At 42.2% G+C, this 25,579-nt stretch overlaps 1 protein-coding gene across 2 annotated transcripts in view; it reads left to right on the top strand.

Moving 5' to 3' along the window:
• TTC19 (tetratricopeptide repeat domain 19) overlaps positions 1–25,579 on the top strand; it is a 162,044-nt gene that overhangs the window by 124,429 nt on the left and 12,036 nt on the right. For both annotated transcript variants that reach the window (XM_086955065.1, XM_086955063.1), the window contains exons 6-7: positions 4,197–4,258; positions 6,270–6,364. In XM_086955065.1, coding sequence (XP_086811191.1) covers positions 4,197–4,258; positions 6,270–6,364 — 157 coding nt within the window. The remainder of the gene's footprint in view (positions 1–4,196; positions 4,259–6,269; positions 6,365–25,579) is intronic.

Here is a 25,579-nt window from a genome sequence, read left to right as displayed (position 1 = left end):
CTTCCCTCTAGTGCAGGCAAAACCCTTATGTGTACCTTAATACTCACTAAAATTGATTACTGTAACGGTCTGTTACTAAATGCCCAAGAACAAGTTCTCAACAAAATGCAACTAATTCAGAACGCGGCTGCTAGAATCTTGACCTGCACATCAAAATTCTCCTCCATTTCCCCCATTGTTCGCCAACTTCACTGGCTCCCGGTTAGGAGTCGTACCAAGTTTAAGGCGCTCTGTATTAAATATAAAGCTATGAATAATACACGCCCAGAATTTCTAAAAAAAAGGCATTATGTGCTTACATTCCCAAAAGAACATTACGTTCATCCTCAGCCCACTTGCTTCCAATCCCGCGAACAAAAACTGAGATGGACGATTTGTAGTATCCGTATCTAGACTCTGGAACTCTCTCCCTCAATATATAAAAAACAGTTCTTCCTTAATGACTTTTCGGAAACCACTAAAAACATGGCTTTTTAACCAACAATAAACCAGCACCCCTCTTGAGCATATGATTTGAGCAGCGCCGAGACACCTCAGGGTATTTGTGCGCTATATAAATTGTATAAATAAATAAATAAACAAATCTGTACATTTCCATTCAGGGGATCGTTTGCTAATGCCTGGTACTCATTTTAGGTTTCACCTGTATAGCGCTTGCACTGTTCTTGAGAAAACAATTGTGTTTAATATAAACCTACAAGGGACTTATATCTTGCCTCACCCTCTCACTATATAATACTTACTCTTTCACTTTTTACTACTCGCTCTCTTTACTAATAACTCTCTCCTACTCACTCTACTACTCTACTACTTACTCTGTGTGTGGGTGCTAATGCAAAAGGTCTCGCATATGCAAACAATTAAGCTATTGGCAATGTAAATGACAATGCCATTTATTTATGATTTTAAAAAAAATTAAAAAAATGTCATAAGCAATGCTAATAGCTCTACCTTTAATAATGCCGAGACCATTGCATTGTAAATGCTTGTTCTCTATTGTTTGCAGGTTTGAAAGGTCTCTGAATCTACGCAAGACCTTCCCGGTATAACCGTGAGTTGTGCCGCACTGATTCATTCCACAGGTTAGGGCGCCTTAGCGAACGCATACCGCCGTGGAACTTTGTTTAGTTCCTGATGAATGCTTTGCTAATGGCACTTACAAGCAGAAACATGCCGACGTCCTTCTAAATCGGATGCCACCAGTTACTTTATAGAACTAGTTCACATCCGTTCCACCCCTTTTAACGGTCTTTGGTCAGCCTTTAATAAAGTAGTTGATAGGCTAGCACCAAACACCTTTTAATCTCACTTCACTACTATCACTTAAGTACACGCTCCTTTAAATTTCCTGCTCCGCTGTAAACCAGGCGTAAAAGCACACCAGGGAAGCATTGTGCTTCTTTGGTGGAACCCTATGATGAAGCACGTCACCGGCCAGGTCGGTGAGTGAGGGTTCCTTTTACAAACACTGGTTCTGTTCTTTACTGCTTAGTGCAAGCGCTCCTAGGTTACACTTATAGTCGCTCTTTTGTTGTCACTTATTACTTATATTATTTACAAACTAAGCTTTGGCTGGAGGGTGTACCTTAAGTGCCTAGAAGTGCATAGACTCTTACATACTGTGAGCAGGATGGAGCATGCCTGGCCTTGCAGGAGAAGAGATCATTGAGGTGGGGAAGCCCAATGTGTTCCTGGCATAAGGAGCATCCATAAAGTGAAGCCAGAAACGACCATTGCTGTAAAGAGGCACCCCTGCCATCCCTGTGCAATTCCCATGTGATCTGCACTGGGACTTTTGAACCTCTAGTACCACTGTGTTCCCTGGCAGTTGGCTAAGGGCTCGAAAGACTGATGTACTGCTGCCGATGCCAGAGAGTGCTGCTGCACCTCAACGGAAGCAGGAAGGCCTGAGTGACCCAGAAGCCGCACCCTCGAAGGCACACTTCCACAGAGGACTCTGCATGGAAACGCAACTGTCAATCTGAGCAGCTGTTTGCAACCGATTGAGGAGATCACTGAAGCTGAACACGAGGGTTGCAGAGATCTGACGCACTGATTTCATCCTGCCAACACTGTCCAGAAGTGAGGCTGCCACAGCGGCCTCCCATTGGAGAGGAGCCGACACCGTTGGGATGGGCGCACGAACCACACTTGCTGCACAGCTACAACTCCAACGATAACCAGCAGTTAAATGCAAGGTTTACCTTTCAATTGTACCAGAAGACTAGTGTGTGCATACAAGTCTTATGTATACACTTGAGACTTTTGCTGAGTGGTGAAGGATATTCAGTTGGTTTCCGCATTTGACCTGTGCCTGAGCGATGCCCAATCCTATATTTCCTATATCTTATATTTAAAGGGAGAAAGGTACTGAAAGAAGAGGTGCCTTATACTGCTCCTATTACAACCCTGTATTACGTACTTGTGGACTTTTATAGCATTGAGTTCTGCTGTAGAGTAAAATACTTTCTTTACATAAAAGATGAGCACTGGACAGGACAATTCCTTATTGTGTCTTTTGATTTCTGAGATTTTGACCCCCGCATGACCTCTTTGAGTGCTGCATTCAATACCGTGTCCTATTCCATCCTCTTGAACTCTCTCCGGTCCCTGGGAGTATATGGTCCTGCGCTAGCCTGGATTGCCTCCTTTTTAAGTGAGCGCACGTTCCAGGTCTTTTCGAGGAAAGCTGCATCTGTTACCTGTTCATCGGCGTATGGCGTTCCCCAGGGGTCTATACTCCGCCCCCTACTATTTAACATCTATGTTAGACCCCTGGCCACCATCCTAGAGGACGCTGGGCTGACAATATTTTCATACGCCGATGACACGCAGATAGTTTTCTCCCTTTCCAGCAGTGAGGGCAACAGTTTATCGGTCTTGAAGACCGGACTGTCGCGTGTCGCCGAGTGGATGCCGAAGCATCTCCTTAAGTTAAACGGTGACAAGACCGAGATTGTCATCTTGGGGAAGAACAAAGATCTCTGGGGCCCCCAGCACTGGCCTAGTGATATGGGACCTTTCCCCCAGCCGGTCTCTGTAGTCCGCAACCTCGGATTTCTTATAGATGACAATCTCTCTATGAGGCAGCATGCACCAAGGTGGCTTCAGTTTGTTTTGCCACCTTGAGATGGCTTCAGAAAATCTTATAGATGCTGCCCCGTGCCACCCAGAGAACCGTTGTCCAGGTGCTAGTAGTCTCCCGCCTGGACTATGGAAACGTCCTTTATCTCGGTGCCGACACTTTAACCATCAACAAACTTCAGGCGGTGCAAAATTCGGCGGCCCGACTTCTTTGTAACGTACCAAGGAGATCTTCGGCCTCACAGGCTCTTCGTGATCTACACTGGCTTAGGGTCCCGAGCCGTATTAAGTTTAAAGCCCTGTGTTATCTTTTTAAGATTAAACAGGGCTCGGCCCCTAAATATCTACAGAGTCTTGTCCAAACTTACAAACCCAGTCGCACATTGAGATCTTCTGCAAATGGTGACTTTGCTGTTCCAAGATTCAAGCTTGTAAAGATGGGGGGGTCGGTCCTTCTCCCATCTAGGCCCCAAATCCTGCAACGCACTACCTATCGCCCTGAAATCAGCGACTGATCTATTCTGTTTTCGGAAAAGACTGAAGACGCTGCTCTTTCAGTAGATCTGCTCTTCTGCATTAGCTGGCTCATTGTACTGTACTGTGCTCTTTTTTCTTCTTGTGTCTATCCCTGGCGCCGGGAAACCCACTGCGGGTAGCTGTTGCGCATTATAAGTTTAAACAAATAAATAAAATAAATAAGGGTACATGCTACTGCAGGGATCGTGCAATGCCAAGAAGATGAGGAAAGTTTAATAGAGTGCGACAATGCCATATCTTGTCTTTAGAGGTAGGTTGCTATTATTTTGAAATGTTTTTAATTGGAAGGGTATATTTCTGTTTTGGACTTAGCTTGTAACTGAAATGTATACAGAATGGTATTCTTGATTAATCTAATTTTAAAGTGTAGAGTTTTATGTGTGTTATTGTATGGCTCAGTGCTGATACATGAAGAATATTGATATAATTACATTTGTCTTCTCGCTACAATTTCGCAGATTCTGCCACCGAATGTGCAAGTGTGAAAAGATGTACTGCTGCAGAACTTTTTTTTATAATGAATGACTGATGTTTAATGTCTGTGTCCTAACTGGAATGTCTCATTTCTCCATCAGGATGACAACGCATTTATCGAAATATCGCTAAAGCTGGCCAGCATCTACGCTGTTCAGAACCGGTGCGTAACCCAATAATATTAATAGTAATAATAAAGGCAATACAAAAATATAATGATGCTCTTTATTGACCTCGAATATGTGAGCTGCAGATCACAGCTAGAGGCATGGAATTCCTATTGGGCATGGATCCATATTGCCCAACCTAGGAGATATTGTTTCTCACCAACGAGAATTAGTCATCTTGTTTATTGTGTGAACCCTACAAGAGACAGTATATTTCCAATGCAAACCTGCAGCTTTGCTATCAGTTCCCAGGGACATTTTATGATGAAGTCAGATAGGAGGCCTCTTTGCAAAAGCAGGATACTTAATATTAAAATATTCAGATTGTGTTCCAATTCATATCTATGGCTCATTTATTTTAAAACGATTATATTTGGGCGAGTGTTTTAAGGAAATAAACGTGAGCTCCATGCTCACTCTGCATTACTAACACTATGATTTCCAAGTAAAATGTGTAAAACATTTGCAGAATGTAACATTTTGTGGTTTCTACTAATACTTGCTAATTGCTCCCTGATTTTATAAAGGTACATGCAATATCGTAAATCCCACTTCAAACCCTATAATGCAGTGCCTTTCTATATCGTTGAAAATCGTCAAGACGAAAAGCCAGACCTGCATTTCTGCTGCAATTTTAGATACCAAAGTATTTTTAAAGTGACTAGTTCCTGGCAACACCCACTTTTCATAGCAATAAACCAGTTTTTCTTGAAAATTCTACAGTTATGCGTACAATTAAAACCCTGGCATACTCAGACTGTCATCATAATATATTAATTCACCAGATGACCGTAAATGAGGCACATGGATTGTTTTTTACAGGACAAATAGATGTTGTTTTTCAGTGTTATATAACACGAATTTGGCCCAAGGCATTGGAGCACTTTACATAAGAACTAGATGTACACTTTTTTGTAGGCAATGGAGTTTAATTGATTTGCCCAGAATCCCAGGATATTGAGCCAAGGCTGATGTTTCCCAGACCAAGTTAGCTGTTCTACCTGCTAGCCCACATATCCTCCCAGAGGTGCCATGAAGGAGGGCACATCCTTCCTCCTATATAGCACCTCCTCCCTTTGACAAGTAGGTTTTTAGAAATCGCAGATGTGAGCTTTAACTCACCGAGCCACGTTGCTGGGTAGTTGTGTTTGGATCGGGTTGGCATCGTTGTTTGAAAAGAACCTCGTAGAGTATGTATATGGTATTTCTACAGCAGCATAGCGCTAACAGGGTCAATGAGAAGCATAAAGACAGCGAACAATAGGAGAGGTTGGTAGGTTGTGGATGGCTAATACCTTAGTGCTCTTTAAAGAGGCACTTTTAAACTCTTGAATAAATTGGAGTAGTATGTGATTATTCCTGAGGGATATGGGGACTTTTCAGATCCTGAGTGCCTAGGTTGACAAGGCTTGCTGTCTTGTTTTTTCCTTTTTCACCCTTCTTAGTCTGCAGTCTGATGGTGCCCTGGCTGCAGGTGTACTGAGAACCTGCAAGATAGGTGGCAGTGTTTTTGTGATGACTTTGTAAATGATGCAACTGGTTTAGAAGATGGTGTGGGCAAATATCCACAATATCTTTTCTGTCCCTAATGCAGAGTTCTCATATTAACTTGTTTCCATATCAAGCAGTACATATAACACTGCTACATTACTGGTGGGCCGGGTTTTATCCCATGTTCCTTATCTTGATTTATTTCCTTGAAATAGAAATGTTGTTTTGTTACTGAAAAGCTTTCTATACCCAGTCCTTAGGGGTACATGATAGCCTCTGTGGTAGCGAGAACAATATATGCATCTCTCTAGCGCTCTCCTTTGCTTTCAGTTTCACCTGGCCCGTCTGAGTTGCATATATACTTTAGCTCCCATTTAGAGCCTTGGGAAGAGACGACCACCTCCCTCCCAACACCGACCAATTAACCCCTCCCCCACTAGCATGCAGAAAAGAGGTTCACTCCCTAGAACTACTTAAAGCCACTGCTCATCTCTGCTTGCCATCTCTTTCTTGCAGACACACCCTGGCATTTGCTGGTTATGAATTTTGCATTTTGACTTTGGAGGAGAAAACGGAGAAGCAGAAGGAATTGCCAGTAGATGAGCTCACAGGTGAGCACCAAGAAAGTAATTATAACTTTTCGAAAGAATATTCAAATCAGAACCAAGAGAGCTGTGCCATTCAGGTTAGCAATAAAAGAAGAAAAATATGTTATTGTTGTAAGTGGTTATCTGCATAACCTGATAACATATATACGGTCATATTGGGCACTATCCTTTGACAAAAGACACTGCGTTTCACAAGGGATTCCCGAGCCATCGAGAAATAAATGGCAAGCACTCGGTCAGAGCTGACATGACTGTTTATGTTTGTGTCTAAAAGAAATGACAGGCAGTGAGGGAGCGGCAAAGCTACTTCAATGAGAGGTACACTGGCAAAGAAAACGAGACAAAAGGGAGGGAAGTTGAGACCATACATCAACGGGGAGAGAAAGACAGAGCACAGACGGGCAAATTGCTGATAGAGGAAGTCTCGCATGAATAGAACGTGGAAGAAAAAGGTGAAGTTTTTACCAATATTACATCGAAAATAAGCTTTAAAATGGACTTATTTTCGACAGGTGAGACGGATGCAGTTTCATTGCTCTCTAGTGTACACTTTTTGCATAACCTAGTTCTCTGTGGATGAAGCTAAACCATCACTATGGATTTGAACATTTCTGTCAAGTGTTGGTCACTATCTAGTAATATGACTCACAGCATTAGGGGCTTGCTCTTTACAGCTTTGTGTGACTTGAATGGAACTTTAAATTAAATTTGAGACATTTAGCACTTTTTATATTGCTAACAGTATCATCTGCAATTCAACAGGACCATCTCCAATCCCACTTCCCCTCCTACTCGCAGCCCCTACTACCCTCCCTACACCCCCACCACGGCTACCAATCTCCCAGCCTACACCTTGTCCCCCCCGCCTACCGCCAATGCCCCCACCCATAACACCAACTTCCTCCCTACCTCATCCACACCCCTCCCGTCCAAAACCTCTTGCCTCCCTAACCCCATCCCGCACACCAACACAACGCAGACCTGCCCGAACACCAGCCCTCCCTCCCACCTGCACACGAATTCCATGGCCAGCCATTCACCCCTGACTGCCACTCCCACCCCCACCACCTACCTGACGATGGAATACATCACGGCCACCCTCACTCAGATCAAAGAGGACATTCACGTCATCGAAGAACTACTCTCCACATGCCCCATACACCGCCCACCCACCTCCACCCCCCCTCCCAACATGTCTCCTACTCCGCCGGCGGACCCCCACCCTCATCACGCCCCACACCAGGCGTCAATCCCTACTCATAAGCGCAGCAACTGCCCTCGTCCCCAGCATCGCCCCTGCAACACTTCACACATTTACACCTCCCAGCCAAACTTGTCCCCCACCCCTCCGACTAACTCTCGCTCTCAGCTATCCCCCAATCTAACATCAATCCCAGCTCTTAATCGCAACAACCGCCCTCGCCGCACCCACAACTCTTCTTCTGACCTCGACACACTCACCCTTCTCCGCTCATATGACCCAGCCCCCCAAACTCACACAAGCACCCCACACCGCAACATTCCCACGATACACCCAAATCCCCTTAGACCACCCACACTAAACAGCAGATCCTCCATCCCCAATAACCTTAGAAAAGTCCCTCTCTCGCTAGAACCATCTAACACCCTCTACACACCCCGTCTCAAATGCGCTCTTCTCAACTGCAGATCGGCCACGAAACACTCAGCAGCCATTGCTGAACTCCTCTTATCGCAGGACCTTGACCTAATCATCCTGACTGAAACGTGGCTAACTGAATCCTCGACACCCATAATGGACATTCTGGTTCCTCCCAACTACCACATTATCAGGCTCGACAGAACAGGCCAAATAGGTGGCGGAATAGCATGCATATACAAGAACAACCTCTCTGTTCAGAAAGTCAATTCCACATCCCTACCATCCTGGGAATACATCTGCCTCGACATTATTAGTGAGGGCAAACCGATATGCTCTCTGCACAGCATTTACCACCCACCCAGGGACAACCTCACCTTTTCCCAACAAATCATGGATATGATCTCAACCAATTCCGGACGCCAGCTCACCCAAATATACCTTGGTGACTTCAACCTCCACTGGAATGACCGCAACGACGCGGTGGTAAATAGTCTTAAAAATTTCCTCGATGCCCTGAACCTCACCCAAATATGCAACAGCCCGACCCACGAGAAAGGCTCTACCATCGACCTGATCATCTCCAAAGAGCACTCTATCCAACTCGAATCCATCCAACCCTGTGACTGGTCAGATCATCATATTATCACATTCTTTATCAACGAAAAAGTCAAAGTCAACCCGGCGCAACTCTCCAAGCCCAAAGTCTGGAAAAGAGACTCGAAAAAGCTCAACCCTGGCTCTCTGCCCCCTAACATCTGCAATCTCCTACTCCCTCCTGCAGGCGCCTCGGACGTCCAAACTCTGACTGACCACTATCTCAACACTATGACCTCTATAATTAATGAGGCTGCACCTATGCAGCTAAAAAGAGTCTCTACTAAAATCTCCAAACCATGGTACGACGGGAGTCTCAACGAAGATAGAAGAGACATGCGAATGGCAGAACGGACCTGGAGATCAGCCCCCTCCGCAATGCACCTAAAAGATTTGAAGAAGAAGAGAAACGCCTACTTCAGGAAAATAAAACGCTCAAAATCGGACTTCTTCCGCCTCCAACTTAACCAAGCAAAGAACCGCCCAAGAAAACTGTTTGAGCTAATCAAATCGCAATCCAAGGAGCAACCACAACCACTCAACACTGTGCGTGAGGCACCCTCATGTGAAGACTTCGCTGCTTTCTTTATCCAAAAAACTGACAAAATAAAAAGCGATCTCATTGACGCAAGCCTCTACTCCAAACCCAAATGCCCAGCACCCGCTGAACCAAAGAACAATGCTACATGGTCAACCTTTGACACATACTCGGAAGAAGATATTGGCAAATTACTCAGCACCCTGAAACCATCCAATCACCTCACGGACCCCCTCCCTGCCTTCGCAGTAAAAGACTTTACCCCTTTACTTCTCCCTCTCTGGACTAAAATCATCAACAGCTCACTCCAACAAGGAAGCATACCTGACTCCCTCAAAGTTGGTCAGGTCACACCTCTACTAAAGAAACCAACAGCCGACCCCTCTGATCTCAACAACTACCGTCCCATCACCAATATCCCCACTCTCGCCAAACTGCTGGAAAAATGCGCACAACTACAATTGACTAAACACATTGAGCAATTCGATCTCCTCAACCCTCACCAGTCAGGCTTCCGAGCAGGACACAGCACAGAAACTGCTATGACTCACATAATTGACGACGCACTTCAAATGCTAGACCAAAACGACACCTGCCTCCTCATCCTTCTTGATCTCTCCTCAGCATTCGACACCGTTAAACATGAGAATCTACTAGAACTACTAAACACAAGAATGGGCTTATCTGGAACTGTCCTCAAATGGTTCACTTCCTTTCTCCGCAACAGGTCGCAGAAATTCAAGAGCAACAACCTGATGTCCACGCCAGTACCTGTAACGCTAGGCGTCCCCCAAGGATCCTCTCTATCCCCAACTTTGTTCAACCTAGTCATGGAACCTCTCACCACCTTGCTACAAGCATCCAATGTACACTTTCACATGTACGCCGATGATACCCAACTTTACCTCAAATTACAATCACCCAATGACATCCTGCTCCTGAACTCAACGATCAGATGCACCCAATCCTGGCTCGCCGACAATCACCTCAAACTCAATGCCCTGAAAACAGAGTTCCTTCTGATCTCACCTCCAGCGAAAATATCCACCACTCAACATTGGCTTAAACTCCTAACCGCACTCAATGTCCAACCCACCATCGTGGACTCAGCAAAATCTTTAGGCATAACACTCGACACCAATCTCAACATGCAGCAACAAAGGGAGCGAACTTCCAGATCAATACTCTGAGGAAACTTAAACCGTACCTCCCAGCCAAAGACTTCCAAACTGCGGTGCAAGCACTAGTCATCCCACGAATTGAATACGGCAGTACCGCCCTCTGCGGACTCCCACTATCTACAACCGCACCACTAAAAGCGTCTCTAAATGCTGCAGCGAGACTCATCACTGGGTCAAAAATGCACTCCCACATTACCCCTGACTTGAAATCCCTGAACTGGTTGCCGTTTGAAGCCAGAATACATCTGAAAATCGCCTGCATGACACACAAGGCGGTACACCTAAACTCACCCGGCTACCTTGCTCAGAAATTGACAATCTCCGGGGGAATCAGAAACACGAGAGGCGCAAACAATCTTCTGCTGAAACCCCGAAAATTTCGGAAGGAAAAAACATACAAGCGCTCCTTCTCAGGAATGGCGCCTAGGATTTGGAACTCACTCCCTCCCGAAACCAGGCTTATCTCCTCCACTACACTCTTCAAAAAAGAAGTAAAAGCTATCCTCATGGCTAAATACACTTGAACTACTATTTTGAACCCTATTAACACCCTGCAATGATCTGTATTACTTGCTTGACCTCCTTACTTATTTGTACGAGTTGTCATATCATTCACATGATTGGCTTTGCAGTCACCCATTTGTATTATTTGTACTGTATGATCTACTGATTTACTTATTTGACTTTGTTCCCTCATGTACCCTTCTTTACTGTGTGATCTATTGATTTACCTATTTGACTTTGTTCCCTCATGTACCCGTCTATGTAAAGCGCTCTGATATCTGCGAAGATCTTGTTCGCGCTATATAAAACTCTGAAAATAAATAAATAAATAAACACCACTTACAATGGTCTATCTATTGCGAAAAGTGCTATATCAGATCATGTTATTATTATTGGACTTATATGCTCAAAATGCAATATTTTGGATTCCTTTTCTGAAAATACCATTAACACAGAACACACTAAGCTCTGAGGTCACTAGGTAATTTGCTACAAAACCCCTTGTGAAAGGCTGCCTGGCTAGAACAAAGCCCCTGGGTTGCAGACTGCTTACCAAGTATGTGCCCACTTATATTGTGTTAGAAGAAATTATATGAATTCGTATTAATTGGTGTGAATTTTATTGGTTTCACCCGTACCTGTGAATCCTATAGATCGATCATGCTAAACTAGGAAGTTTTTATTTGTATTTCTGCTATCATAAGAATAGTTTTAATATGAAGTAGGAAAATTATTTAAGGGACATAGCACTTTGTTTTGACTACTTTCACCAAATTAGACATTCGTGGTTATAACATTGTTTGCTGGTATATTTTAAATGCAATTATACTAAACTGGAACAACAAGGTCTATGCTATGCAATTCCTGAATATTGAAGCACTTTTTTCTAACACTTTACGGGACAAAGTTATCTGGATTACATTCAATAGTTGGTGGTTTACAGTTACTGATCATTATTATATGACAAATAACTCAGGGTAACAATTTCTCCATTTAGGTCTAATGAAGTAATCCTCGGCCTGCCAACTGATTGAAGACAGATTTAATGTTGTTATTTATTAATGTTTTATCTGGTAATCATATTGTGATGTATTGTAAGTTTTAATTAACTAAACAATTAATTCTTACCTTACCACCAACTAGCAGGAGGCAAGGTACCTTTTTTAGGTCAAGCCTAGGCAGCCCGCATGCACTGTCTTCGAGACATATGGTATTAAGTCTATGGGCTTTGAACACTCAGGGCCGGACTGGCCGTAGCGGGCACCGGGCAATCCCCCGGTACGCCGCTGGGGTGGGGCCGGTTTTGGGCCCCTGGGAGCCGTTTTTGTTACAGGGCCGTTTTTGCAGCACAGCTGCAAAATCGGCCTTGTACCAAAATCGGCCGAAAACCGGCCCGGCAAAGAGCTGGCGGCACCTCCAACCCCCCCGAGTGGGGAAGGAGGGGCCGGCCGAGCATTTTGCCAGGGCCGGTTGTGTTTCCCGGGCCGGTTGTGTTTCCCAGTCCGGCCCTGTCAGCGCTTATCATTGGTTCTATTATCTGCCTGTAGAAAGTCATTTGTTTTCGTTGGTGAATAGTATATATTTGACCCTCCTTTTGGCTGTTTTGTTCCACCCAGGAGACTGTCCCTATAACATGAATCCTTTCACTATCGGCCATATGTTTAGTTTTGGCACACCACTACTTCTTTCCGCTCACTTGGGCTTTGTTTCCTTTACACATTCACCCCATACGTGTTCACTGGAAAAGAGTTCAACCATTGCCGTATGGAAAAGAGTTCAACCATTGCCGTAGTACGATCGGCATTTGTAGTTTTTTGTAATTTTGTTCAGTTTCACTATTGTTTAATTGTATTTGTTCCGATAGTCATGTTTTTTGTAGGCACGGAGAGAGCCAATGCCAAGACTCAAACCTGGTTCCCCAGTCCCAAAGTCAACAGCTCTGTATGTTACGCCCCATCGTCTCACATGAAAAGCACTGTGTCCATTATTAGTCCCTTGGCCCTCAGCAACTGCATTTTTTGTGTTGCATGCAGACAAGCCTAATTATGCTCATATGTGCGCATACTATTATACTTTGGATAGTGTCATATAGCTGACATTGCATAGAAAAGTGACATTTTCAGCCATAATTCCAACTAGCTGTTCTTTAATATGGAGGACCTTTATTTACTGTCTCGATAAAAAACAACTATTCTCAATGGGTAAACCATTCACCCGTGACCACGGCGAGCCCCGCGTGCAGCTCCAGCCCCCAAACTCTAGACCACATTTTCCTCAGACCTCTCCTTTGTTGTGAGCCCCCTTGATGGATGGGGGGCAGTAAAACTCGGCAGGGCAAAAAGCTGCTCCCTGCATCAGTGTAAATTTTCTTGAAAGCGCTTGGAATAGTAGTTTTGCTCGCAGGACAATAGAAGCCACTATCTTTCCTGGCTGTATTTTTGAATGAGTGCAAGATTAATTGCTTTGAAGGTGAGTCAGCGCTAGGAAGGACCCTCAGATGGGAAACGACCAGAATCAAAGGTGAGGCCAAACGTGGACATGTGTGTTCCTAGTTGAGTAACTGAAGTTAAAAAAAAAATAATAATACATTTCTATTACATACACTTGTGCTGCATAAAGGCCATAAATATCATGAGGATCAAATCAAAAATGAAAATTAAAACCTTTGTAAACGCCATGCTATTCCTCTGGATATGTTATTTTATTTTGTTTTTGTGTGGAACTGTTTATATTAAGCTTCATCATACGTCACATCACAATTTTTAATAGCATAAAGCTGAAGTGTTTTTTCCAAAATGTGTACAAGGTAAAAAACACATTTAGAAAATTCCATGACACGGGGAACTCGACGGAATACTAGGGGAATAGTAAGCATCTCATTGTGGCTCTATCAGCATGCAGAGTGAGTTTGTAGTATTTTTGTGAACTTTATACTTTTCACTAAACTATGGTCTTTGTGATTTATGATGCAAAACTTATACCATCATGAGAATTTCACATGGAGGTAATCGTGCAGTCGGACTAGTGATCCTTTACTTATGTTTACTTATAAAGAAAAAACGTTTGTTAAATGTGGTGGTCTCAGTTCAGTGCGAGCTTAATTGTGTTTAACTGTTGGTTTTACTAGAGGGACAGATCTTTTTTTTTTATTTCTTATATAGTATTTTATTGTATTTTTCCACTTACACCAAAACATACAAATAATTAGATACATACATGATTGGCAGGTAGTGTCTGCTGCTTATTTTGGCATATGCATAAACAGGTCTTGCGCAAATTGTTAGTGGTTATTCGTATTTGGGTTGAGTGGCTTTCTTGGTTAGGTCTTATTTTGTCCTCTTTGCATTGGGCTTGGCAGTCTCAGTTCCGCGCTTGTTCTTACACACTTAACACAACATAAAACATATAACATACAGTTGTTGCTGCTGGTTGGTGATCAGCTTTTTATGTCATGGTTTGTTTTGGGTGCGGGTATGTGTGCGGGTACGGTCTATGGTGGTTTGAAAGGGTCTAGGGAGATGTCTAGTGCGGACCACATCTCTCTGTTTGGTTAACTCCATGGAGTATTACGCTGTGTTGTCTGCTCCTCTCAGGAATGTTATCCAGTTTAGCCACCCCTTGAATGTGGCATTGGAGGTGTTTTTCCAGTTGGCTAGTACTATTTTTGCCGCACTCATTAGGAGAAAGTCCAGGAGATTTCTGTCTTGTTGTGTTCTGATGTCGGTGTTGATGTGTGCTGTTACTAGGGAACAGAACTGTTTCTTTAGGGTGCACTGTAGTGTCTGGTTTGAGAAGTTGAACACTTTGTCCCAGAACTTTTTTACCTTGTTACACTGGAAGACTAGATGCTCGAGGTTGCCAGTTAAGGCGTTACAGTTCCAGCATTGGCTGTTCTTTCTCAGCCCTAATCTAGCTAGTTTGGACGGGGTCCAGTGCGTCTGGTGCAGAAGCCAGAATTTTGTTTGTGCTAGTGCTGGCGATATGATGTTTTTCGTGGGTGATGACCACAAATCAACTGCTTCCTGCTCTGTTAGGTTCCTGCCTATAAGGGCTTCCCAGTACTGTTTGTTTTTTTCATTGAGTTTCAAAGTTGTGGGTCGTAGGAGTTTGTACAAGTGTGATACGTGGTGGCCTGTCTTGTTCAGATTCTCTATAAGTTGGAAGATTGAGGGCGTATGGTTGTTGAGATTGGCTTTTGTGATCGCTGTTTTTATGGCTTAGTAGTTGTAGAGCTCTATTTCTGGGAGGTTGAACATGCTCTTGATGGCGTTGAAAGTGAGCGGAGTGCCTTTCTCTTCTAGATGAGCCGGGTGTGCCAGGCCTAGTTCTTTCCATGTATCTATGTCTAGGGGTTTGTTTTTGTATTTTATCTTGGAGTTTGCCCATAGCGCCACCCATTTCGAGTTTTTGAGGCTTATTTCTAGCTTCTGATCTACCTTGAGGAGTGCCTGTTTTGTTAATTTGAACACTGGGTTGTTCTTTAGGGATTGTTTGTTGGATGTAAGGAGGGTGAGAGGTTCTACGTTGTTGAGGATGGCTTTTTCTACGGCTAGCCATGTTGGCGTGTATGTTTGTTTTTTTTGTTACCCAATGCATGCCCTGCCTGGCAATACAGGCTGTTCGGCAGGTCCTTAAGTCTGCTACATTGAGGCCCCCTAGTTCTTTCCTCAATCTTAATTTTTGTATAGATAGTCTGGGTTTTTTGTCTCTCCAAATGAATTTATTCAGAGCCTGGTCTGTTTTTTTGTGGAAGTTGTCTGTTAGTGCTAAGGGGAGCATGCTGGCTAGGTAATTGACTATGGGTGTTACCATAATTTTGACTGTTTCAACTCTTCCCCACCAGGTGATGTATTTAGGCGCCCAGTTATCCAGTAGTTCTTTTATCTTTTTGAAAGTGATCTCCTCATTTCTTTCGAGCGTGCTTCTTAGGTTTCTATCAAAAGTAATTCCTTGGTATTTTATTGACTGTGTTTGCCATTTCAGGCCTGAGTCCCCTAGAACCTCTCTAGTTGTGTGGACGTTCATGGGCATGCACTCTGATTTGTCTCTGTTTAGTTTGTACCCGAAGTGGGAGACGTATGACTCGATGGTGCTCATGAGCAATGGAATTGATATTGTCGGGTTTTCTGTGATTATGAGGAGGTCATCAGCGTAGGCCGCTAGTTTGGCCGACGTTTTGTTGATGGATATGCCTGCAATATTTTCATTTGTGATGATGTCCTGGATCAGTGGTTCGAGGGCGAGTAGGAACAGCAGTGGGGATAGTGGACAGCCTTGTCTTGTTCCTCTCCGAAGATCGAAGGGGGCAGAGGTGGTGCCATTGATTGCAATATGCGCTTTTGGGTTTTTGTATAGGGCCATACCTTCCTAATGTTGATCTCTCCCAGATTGTATGCCTGTAGGTACTCTTCTAAGAAGTGCCAGAACACTCTGTTGAAGGCTTTTTCCGCGTCTAGTGTGATTGTGTCTGCCGGGGAGTGTGATTTTGAGCAGTGTTCTATTACTTGGCAAAGGAGTCTGGTGTTGTCGCTGGACATCCTGCCTTTCATGTACCCCACTTGTGTGTTCCCTATTAGCTTGGGAGCAGTCCGCTTAGTCTCGTTGCAAGTATTTTGGCATATATTTTGCAATCTGTGTTGATAAGTGAGATAGGACTGTAGTTTTTTGGCCATTGTGGGTCTTTACCCTCTTTTGGAATGACGATTATGTTGGCTTGTGTCATTGTGGTGGTCACTTCCCCTAAGTCGCCACAATAGTTGAAGGCTTTCACTAGTGTGGGTACTATTTGATCTTGGAAGGATTTGTAGAAATGTGCAGAGTAGCCGTCAGGCCCTGGGGCCTTGTTGTCTTTTAAAGACTTAATGGCCGTTTTGATCTCTAGGGTTGTGAAATCCTGGCCTAATGCTTCCGCTTCTTCCGCTGTTATTTTTGGCAGTGTTAGCCTCTCGAGGTAGGATTTTGTTCCTTTAGGGTCGAGCTCTTCGTCTTTGCTGTAGAGTTCTTCATAGAATTCTTTGAAAGTGTGTACTATCTCGCTGTGTCTGGTGTGTGTTTTGTTTGAGGAGTCTGTGATTGTTAGGATGCTATGCTGCCTTCTTTTGCGTTTGAGATACGCGGCTAGTGATTTCCCTGCCTTATTTGCCTCACAAAGGTTTATCTCTTTATATTTCTTTATCCAAAGGCCCGCTCTCTCACTGAGTATTCTGTTGAATTTGTATTTCTTTTTCGTAAGTTGTGTTAGGGTACTGTGATTTGTGGTGTCTTTAATGTGTTGTGCCTCTAGACCTTTGATGTCCTTTTTGAGCTGCTCCAGTTGGGCTTTTGCCTCTCTATCTCTTCTTGCCTTTATTTCTATTAGTACTCCTCTTACCGTTGCCTTAAGTGCCTCCCACACAGTGCCGGGATTTGTGTCTTGGGTTCCATTGTCTGTGAAGTAGTCTGCGATGGCTTTTTGGATTTTGATTCTGTCCTCTTGCTTCGCTAAAGTTGTGGGATTGAGTCACCATCTGCGGTTTAGTTGTTCATTGTGCCTCCCCACCAGGTGTGGGCTGATGCCTGCGTGGTCTGATATAGTTCTGGCCACTATGTTTGTGTGTTCGGTTAGGTGTAAGTGTGAGCTCGAGATGAGAATGTAGTCTATTCTACTGTAGGAATTGTGTGGGTGCGAGTAGAAGGTGTAGTCTCTGGTGTCAGGGTGTTGCAGGCGCCATGGGTCTGCTATGTCCATTTTGTTGCAAAGGTTCATTAGCGTTTTGTGGGAGGTTGGGGTGCGTGTTTTAGACTTGGTCTGTCTGTCTAACGTCTGGTCTAGTGCCATGTTGAAGTCTCCCGCCACTACCATCATGTTATTTGGGGGGCTGGATTCCAGCTCTCTAGTCACCTTTTCCCAGAAAGGAGTGTCATCTGTATTGGGCGCATATATGTTGGCTACCACTATTCTTTCCTCACCTCTTTTTATCTGCGTGATTAGTAGTCTACCCTCCTTGTCATGCTGTACACTTTCAATGGATATGTTGGATCTGCTGCTGATTAGAGTAACTACCCCTCTTTTTTTCCTTACCGCTGGTGAGCATGCAACCTGGCTAATCCATCTTGCCTTGATTTTGTCTGCTTCCTCTAGGGATAGCTTTGTTTCTTGTAGTAGTATTATGTCTCCCTTAGTTTTTGCTAGGTAGTCTAGGGGTTTCTTTCTCTTAACTGGGTGGTTGAGTCCTTTGACATTGAGTGAGATGATCTTGAGATCCGCTAGACGTGTCGTCCTACCTGTTTCTGTCCATGTTGGCCGCTTCTAGGGCTAAGTATAATGTGGTCTCTGAATTCCATTCTTATAACTCTAATTTTTCAAATATTAAGAATTATCCAAATCGTGTCACAATCAAACAAATAGAGTATTTCATTGTGCTCTTCCTAACCGTCTCATTCTCCCTGCCCTACAGCAGTCTATATTGTACATCTATCGTTAAGATCTGTTGTGACACCTCCCCTATTAATTATTTTTGTTATTAACTATGGCAGTTGAAATATGATTATGCAGCACTCTAAATACTCTTGGAATATCACCAATCCCAAAAATCCGCACGAGTGAAATGTCAAATTGACTTTTTTTTTTATACATCTTTTTATTTATTTAAACAAGAAAGGAAATAAGTGTTACAGAGTTCCCTGAGCACAAAAGTATATGAGTGTATCTGTTAGATTTACAGATGATATCAATTCGAACAATGATAGTCCATATCCATGTATCCAAGTTTGAAAAAAAGTCCTTATTTTATTTCTCTTCCAGATGCTCACGAAGACTTGTGGATACAGCAGTACAGTCCTGATATCAATTACAACAGCCAAACGCCAACACGTGTTTCGTCAAGGGGCATCACCCAATGACTTCCTCAGGGCTGAAACAACAAATTATACCCTATTGTAAAACCCAATAGTTGGGAACGCCAATTTAAAATACCGAAAACCACCACCAAGCATTACACCTAAGTGAGCCATTCCAAGGAAAAGCCTCATACCAATAGGAAAGCCATCCTCTAAGTAAAGAAAGGACAAAAGGGAAAAGGAAAAGGATAAAGCAAAAACATGCCAGAGATTGGCAGATAAAATAAGTTCCAAGCTGTAACCATCGGATAGACCATGTGATATAAATAAGAACATGCTCATAGAACCAAAAGGAGAAAGAAAAAAAGAGACACAAGGTGAAGAACCTTAGGACGAAGATATAGTCAGAGCGATCACGCTGTCCGGTTAGTATAGTGAAAAACACACTGAGTGCATGTCAGTACCATCACTAGGATGTCTATAAGTGACCAAGGACCTAATAGTTTTTATTGTGCTCGAGCCTGAAACTCATCAAAAGAATGATATCACTTGCAGATGTAAGAGCGGCTGAGTAACAGGAAATTCTATAGAGCAATCCACTGTGAAATATAATATAAAAATCACAGAATGTTTAAGAACTAAGCTCAAATGTAAAATCCATTAGAAAATGACAACATTTTTTGAAAAAATAGCCACATTGGGTAAACCAAAAACTTTTCTTACCCATAGGGTGGTATCGTAATTTTATTCCTCACTAGTGTCTTCAAGAGTCTATCAATCTTGTTGTAAAAACGATAGGCAAAGTAGGTCTGTGTATCTTGAGACCATCAAGTATGTCTGAAAAAAAATATCAGGCAAGCTATTGTTTACCAATGGAGACAACAATTTTAAATCATATAGACACTATAGGTGTCGAATATAAGCTTAAAAATGCTTAACAAATAATGGTGCCAGTGCCATATTATCACACTATGCCGAACTAAAACACTGTTTTTTATTATAAAAATCCCTATGGGTATGCTCGATACCATCTAAACCCGCAGGTCTAAACGACCGATATGTTAGTCCTGTCACACGCAGTAGAAAGGTGCAATCTGACTGCTGTTTTGTATTATAAGAAACCCCTTTGGTGTGCGCAGAACCTCTAAATAGACAAGAGTGAAAGCCCGGTTAATTTGGTCTATTCCCCACAATAGGAGAGAGCATTATATTAAATTACCGACATAACGGCCAAACGCTGCCACTCTTGTTGTATAGAGTGCATATTAGACTCACCTCGAGCTCCCGTATATGATCTGTATCGTTTGGACGGCGTGTTGCACCCGCGCCATCTTGGTTAGGGACTAAATACTAACACTGGGGCATGGATGTCGAGGAAGGACTCGACATCATACCAAATTCACCCCGATAATACCGAAAAAGCGGCCGATAAAATGTACGGCCATCAGAATTGTATTTAAAAGGAAGCATAATGTATTAATAGTACTTAGTATGTTAGTATGCGAAAATTATGCAATAAAAATTTTTTGGGATTGTAAGTTCGATCGTGGGTAGTATATAATAAATCATACAACAGTACATTCGTACCGGCACCATTATTAGATAATTTTAATAACGTTAATACTCAAGAAATTTATGTATGTGGGAAAAACAAATTAATATTTGTTTTTTTGAAAAACCAGCTTCAAGGCCTCATTGGTACTGCTGTATTCCCAGCAAAAGGCTATTTATGAGTATTACCTACACTCAAGAAGGATTGCATTAAGGCAGTCTTGCTTAAAGAGGATTATTGGAGGAGAATGGAAACAGAAGAAAAGGGGGGGGGGCAGCAGTTAGGAAGCCCAAGTAGAAAAGGGAGGAGAGGAAGGAAATTTATCAACATAACTGTTTGACAGATGTAATCAAATTTACAAAATCAGCTTGACATTCTTCATATAGGTATATATGTGAATACATGAATTGACCTTACACATACACGTCAATGTAAATCATCATATACATTAGAGGTAGACCTGAGATCACCTGATCCATATAGAAAGCAGTACTGGGAAGAAACATATAAAATAGATCACCTCATAAAGTTTGTTATAACAGTTAGCACTGAGGAGAAATATAGTTAGATCACATTATCTTCCCAAAAAGTATTGCAATTCTGAATCAATGTTGATTCCCTGTTCAACCGCACGTAATTTAAGTATCCAACGTGCTTCACACTGACGCAAACGTAATTCTGTATTGCCACCTCTGACATCAATTGGTATACTTTCAATGCCATAAAAGGAAAATGATTTACTGGTTCCCTGGCTAGGGCATTCATATGCATGGATTGCTAACGGATATCGCCCATCGATATTCTTTAAAGCTCTGAAGTGTTCAGCAATACGTTCACGAAGACATCTAATTGTACTGCCAACATAGATCTTGGAACACTTACACTTGATGATATAAACAACATATTTAGTGCCACAATCAATATGTTGATGGATTTTAAAGGTTGGCGAGTTATTGTGTTGGAATTCCTTAATACCTTGTTCCGCTAGTCTACACATGCTGCACCGGCCACATTTGAAAGAGCCACAGTTCAAGTCATTCAACCAATTCCGACCCCTACCTGTATTAGTCGGATAGCTTGGACTAATTATACCCCTAAGTGTAGTACCCCTGCGGTATGTAATGCAGGGTTGTTTGGGGATATATTGGCTGATGGCCTGATCTGATGTTAACAGATGCCAGTGTTTCTTTAGAATATTGTATATTCTATGGGACCATGGATGATAATTGGTCACCATACGTATAGGCTGTATTTTGTCATTAGTTCTTATTTTGGGTTTCAATGTATTCTGTCTCTTAAATTTAAATGCTCTTTCCCTAGCTTTTTTGATGGTTTCGTGATCATAACCCCTAGCTAGGAATCTTTATTCCATATCCTGTGTACATATCAGAAAGTCTTCATCCTTACTGCAATTTCTGCGTGCTCTATATAGCTCCCCATAGGGTATTGCCTGTTTCTGCGCCTTTGGGTGAGCACTGGTGGCAAAAAGTGTTAAGTTACATGAAGTACTTTTTCTGTATAATACACTGTTGATTTTTCCTTCCTCAACAAACAGCTCAACATCAAGAAATATAATTCTTTCTTTGCTTGATGACATAGTAAATGACATATTGTAATCATTATTATTCATATGCTCAAAAAAGCTCAACAAATCTTCATCCGAACCTGTCCAAATTATAAAGCAATCATCAATATATCTACCAAAGTAAACAATGAATTCATGCCACCTTGATCCAGAGGGCCCCCAAATATGCTCAGCCTCAAAGCCGCCCATAAAAAGGCAGGCTAGTGACGGTGCAAATTTGGATCCCATCGCCACACCACATTGTTGGCGATACCAATCTTTACCAAATAGGAAAACATTATGTTTGAGAATTAGGTTAGACATCGACAATAACATATTTGAATGATCCAATAATTCAGACGGTCTTTTATATAGAAACTTTTTCAACATTTCCAATCCTTGTTCATGCTGTATATTCGTATATAACGAAGTTACATCAAGTGTAACCATTGTCATTGAGGGGTCCCAGGTCACATCAGAGAGAATATTAAGAATGTGCTTCGTATCCCTGATGTAGGAAGCCAAATTTACCACAAAGGGTTGCAGGTAGATGTCTACAAACTCTGCAATCCTTTCCATAGGGCCCCCTATACCAGACACAATAGGCCTTCCCGGTGGTCTCTCCAGATCCTTGTGCACTTTTGGTAAAGTGTAAATACAAGGATAGCGAGGTTTGTCAATTTTTAGGTAAGCATATTCATCATCATTAAGTAATCCACCCGTGTGCCAAGATTTCAGTTCAGTATTAACAATTCGTGTTATCTCAAAGATTGGATTGTTGGAGAGCTTTGAATAGTTGACAGTGTTGGAGAGTTGATTTAAGATTTCTGCCTCGTATATTGATTTTTTCATTACAACAATATTTCCGCCCTTGTCGGCTTCACGTACAATAATGTTATCGTTGGTTTTAAGTTGTTTCAAAGCAAACTGTTCTCCCTTAGTAAGATTATGAAAATATATGTTATTTTTACTCTGTTTCCTTATTGACACTTCACATTTGTCCAGTTCATTGATGACAATACGATTAAAGACCTCAATATTATTACCAACAGGTAATTGGGGAGACCACCTAGATTTTGGCTTTAAGCCACTATCTTCGCTGGCATCCGAACAAACTTCCAAATCATCAAGAACCTGGTGCAGGGTTAGAGGATCATGTTCATTTTCTGTGATAGACAGCAATAACATAGTGTCATGAATGTCTTGGATAGATTGATTGCCCACAATGTTTTGCTTAGTTACTCTTTCTTTAATCACAGAATTGGAGGAAAAATGCTTTTTTAATTTTAGATTGCGGATGAACTTATACAAGTCGATTTTGACATTAGACATATCCAGTACCGGAGCAGGGCAAAAACTGAGACCGTTGCTCAATACAGATAACATATCCTCAGACAATATTTCATCAGATAAATTAATCACCTGAATACCCGGATCTTTAGAGGTTACTCGCGTTTGCCCTTGTTCCAAGAGCGGGTGTGCATTCCCTCCCTCACTCTTGGACCTGCCTCTCCCTCTGCACCCTCTTTTTGTCTTGGACGTTCCTCCCTTGGTTTGGTAACGGGCTCTTTGTTGCCCATTCGGATTCTTGTTATTTCTCGTAAAAAATTATTACCTGGGCTACCTCCTGCTGCACCCTCTCCTATTCCACCATCTCCCAAACTGGACACCGTACTGGTGGATGTCGAGCTACGTTCACTCATAATAGAGGTTTTGCTAGCTGTTCTCTGTAAATCCTGTTTCACCAAATGATCAAACCGTTTGGCAAAAGTGAATATCCTTCCGCTACAGTAATCTTTCTCATCTCTTTTTAATTTATGTGCTTTTCTAGCTTTAATATCCTCTTCATATTTTGTCAATATGTCCTCTAGTATGGTATAGTTCTTTTTACTGACTTCTTCCATATTTAGATCTTTGATTTCTTTCTCAAGTTTATCCACCTCCTCAACTGCCTTTAGAACCTTTCTGTCGGCATTCTCAATTAGAATGTTCATTAACCTCATTGAGTTCTCAGTTAATTCCTTTTCCCAAATTAACAGTAAATCTTCCTCCAAATCATCGTAGGTGGGGAATATCTGCGAGCGAAGCCCCCTAGGGATACGCTCTAATCTTTGATATTCCTTTAGTGTGGCCCCATCCCACCACTTGGAGATTTCAGTCTTCCTTAATTTTTCCAAACGAATAAACTTGGCTTTCATTCCTTCATTAAGTTTGATATTCCCTGGATTAACTGCCCTGTTGATGGGGACTCCTGCATTTAGGTTTTTAAACAAGTCTTCTGCTACCTTTCCTCTTTCTTGTCTGGAACACATTATATTAGTAAATTACACACCTCAGTGGTGAGCCACTAAGCCTGCAGCTACCTCTAAATAAAGCACACTTCGAACGATGGGTAGTGAGGTTTTAACAGCGCATAGCCTATGTGGCAATGAGTTTACAGCATATTATCTCAAAGGTGGGGCATCAAGGGAACCACAGACAGCTACCACCCACCGCTGTCAAAAGACAATAAATTACAGACGTAATTGTTGTCACAATAACAAGTTTTACAGAGTTCCCTGAGCACAAAAGTATATGAGTGTATCTGTTAGATTTACAGATGATATCAATTCGAACAATGATAGTCCATATCCATGTATCCAAGTTTGAAAAAAAGTCCTTATTTTATTTCTCTTCCAGATGCTCACGAAGACTTGTGGATACAGCAGTACAGTCCTGAAATCAATTACAACAGCCAAACGCCAACACGTGTTTCGTCAAGGGGCATCACCCAATGACTTCCTCAGGGCTGAAACAACAAATTATACCCTATTGTAAAACCCAATAGTTGGGAACGCCAATTTAGAATACCGAAAACCACCACCAAGCATTACACCTAAGTGAGCCATTCCAAGGAAAAGCCTCATACCAATAGGAAAGCCATCCTATAAGTAAAGAAAGGACAAAAGGGAAAAGGAAAAGGATAAAGCAAAAACATGCCAGAGATTGGCAGATAAAATAAGTTCCAAGCTGTAACCATCGGATAGACCATGTGATATAAATAAGAACATGCTCATAGAACCAAAAGGAGAAAGAAAAAAAAGACACAAGGTGAAGAACCTTAGGACGAAGATATAGTCAGAGCGATCACGCTGTCCGGTTAGTATAGTGAAAAACACACTGAGTGCATGTCAGTACCATCACTAGGATGTCTATAAGTGACCAAGGACCTAATAGTTTTTATTGTGCTCGAGCCTGAAACTCATCAAAAGAATGATATCACTTGCAGATGTAAGAGCGGCTGAGTAACAGGAAATTCTATAGAGCAATCCACTGTGAAATATAATATAAAAATCACAGAATGTTTAAGAACTAAGCTCAAATGTAAAATCCATTAGAAAATGACAACATTTTTTGAATAAATAGCCACATTGGGTAAACCAAAAATGTTTCTTACCCATAGGGTGGTATCGTAATTTTATTCCTCACTAGTGTCTTCAAGAGTCTATCAATCTTGTTGTAAAAACGATAGGCAAAGTAGGTCTGTGTATCTTGAGACCATCAAGTATGTCTGAAATAAAATATCAGGCAAGCTATTGTTTACCAATGGAGACAACAATTTTAAATCATATAGACACTATAGGTGTCGAATATAAGCTTAAAAATGCTTAACAAATAATGGTGCCAGTGCCATATTATCACACTATGCCGAACTAAAACACTGTTTTTTATTATAAAAATCCCTATGGGTATGTTCGATACCATCTAAACGACCGATATGTTAGTTAGGAAATAGACACATCCGGTGTCATACATTCATGAACGACTAACAGATTGGACTGATACTTTAACCCCTTCCATGCTGAT

This window comes from Lissotriton vulgaris, chromosome 2_1 (genome assembly GCF_964263255.1).
Source record: "Lissotriton vulgaris chromosome 2_1, aLisVul1.2, whole genome shotgun sequence".
NCBI classification, from domain to species: Eukaryota; Metazoa; Chordata; class Amphibia; order Caudata; family Salamandridae; genus Lissotriton; species Lissotriton vulgaris.
The sequence above is the reverse complement of the archived record's forward strand: the minus strand, read 5'-3'. Positions and strand labels throughout refer to the sequence as shown.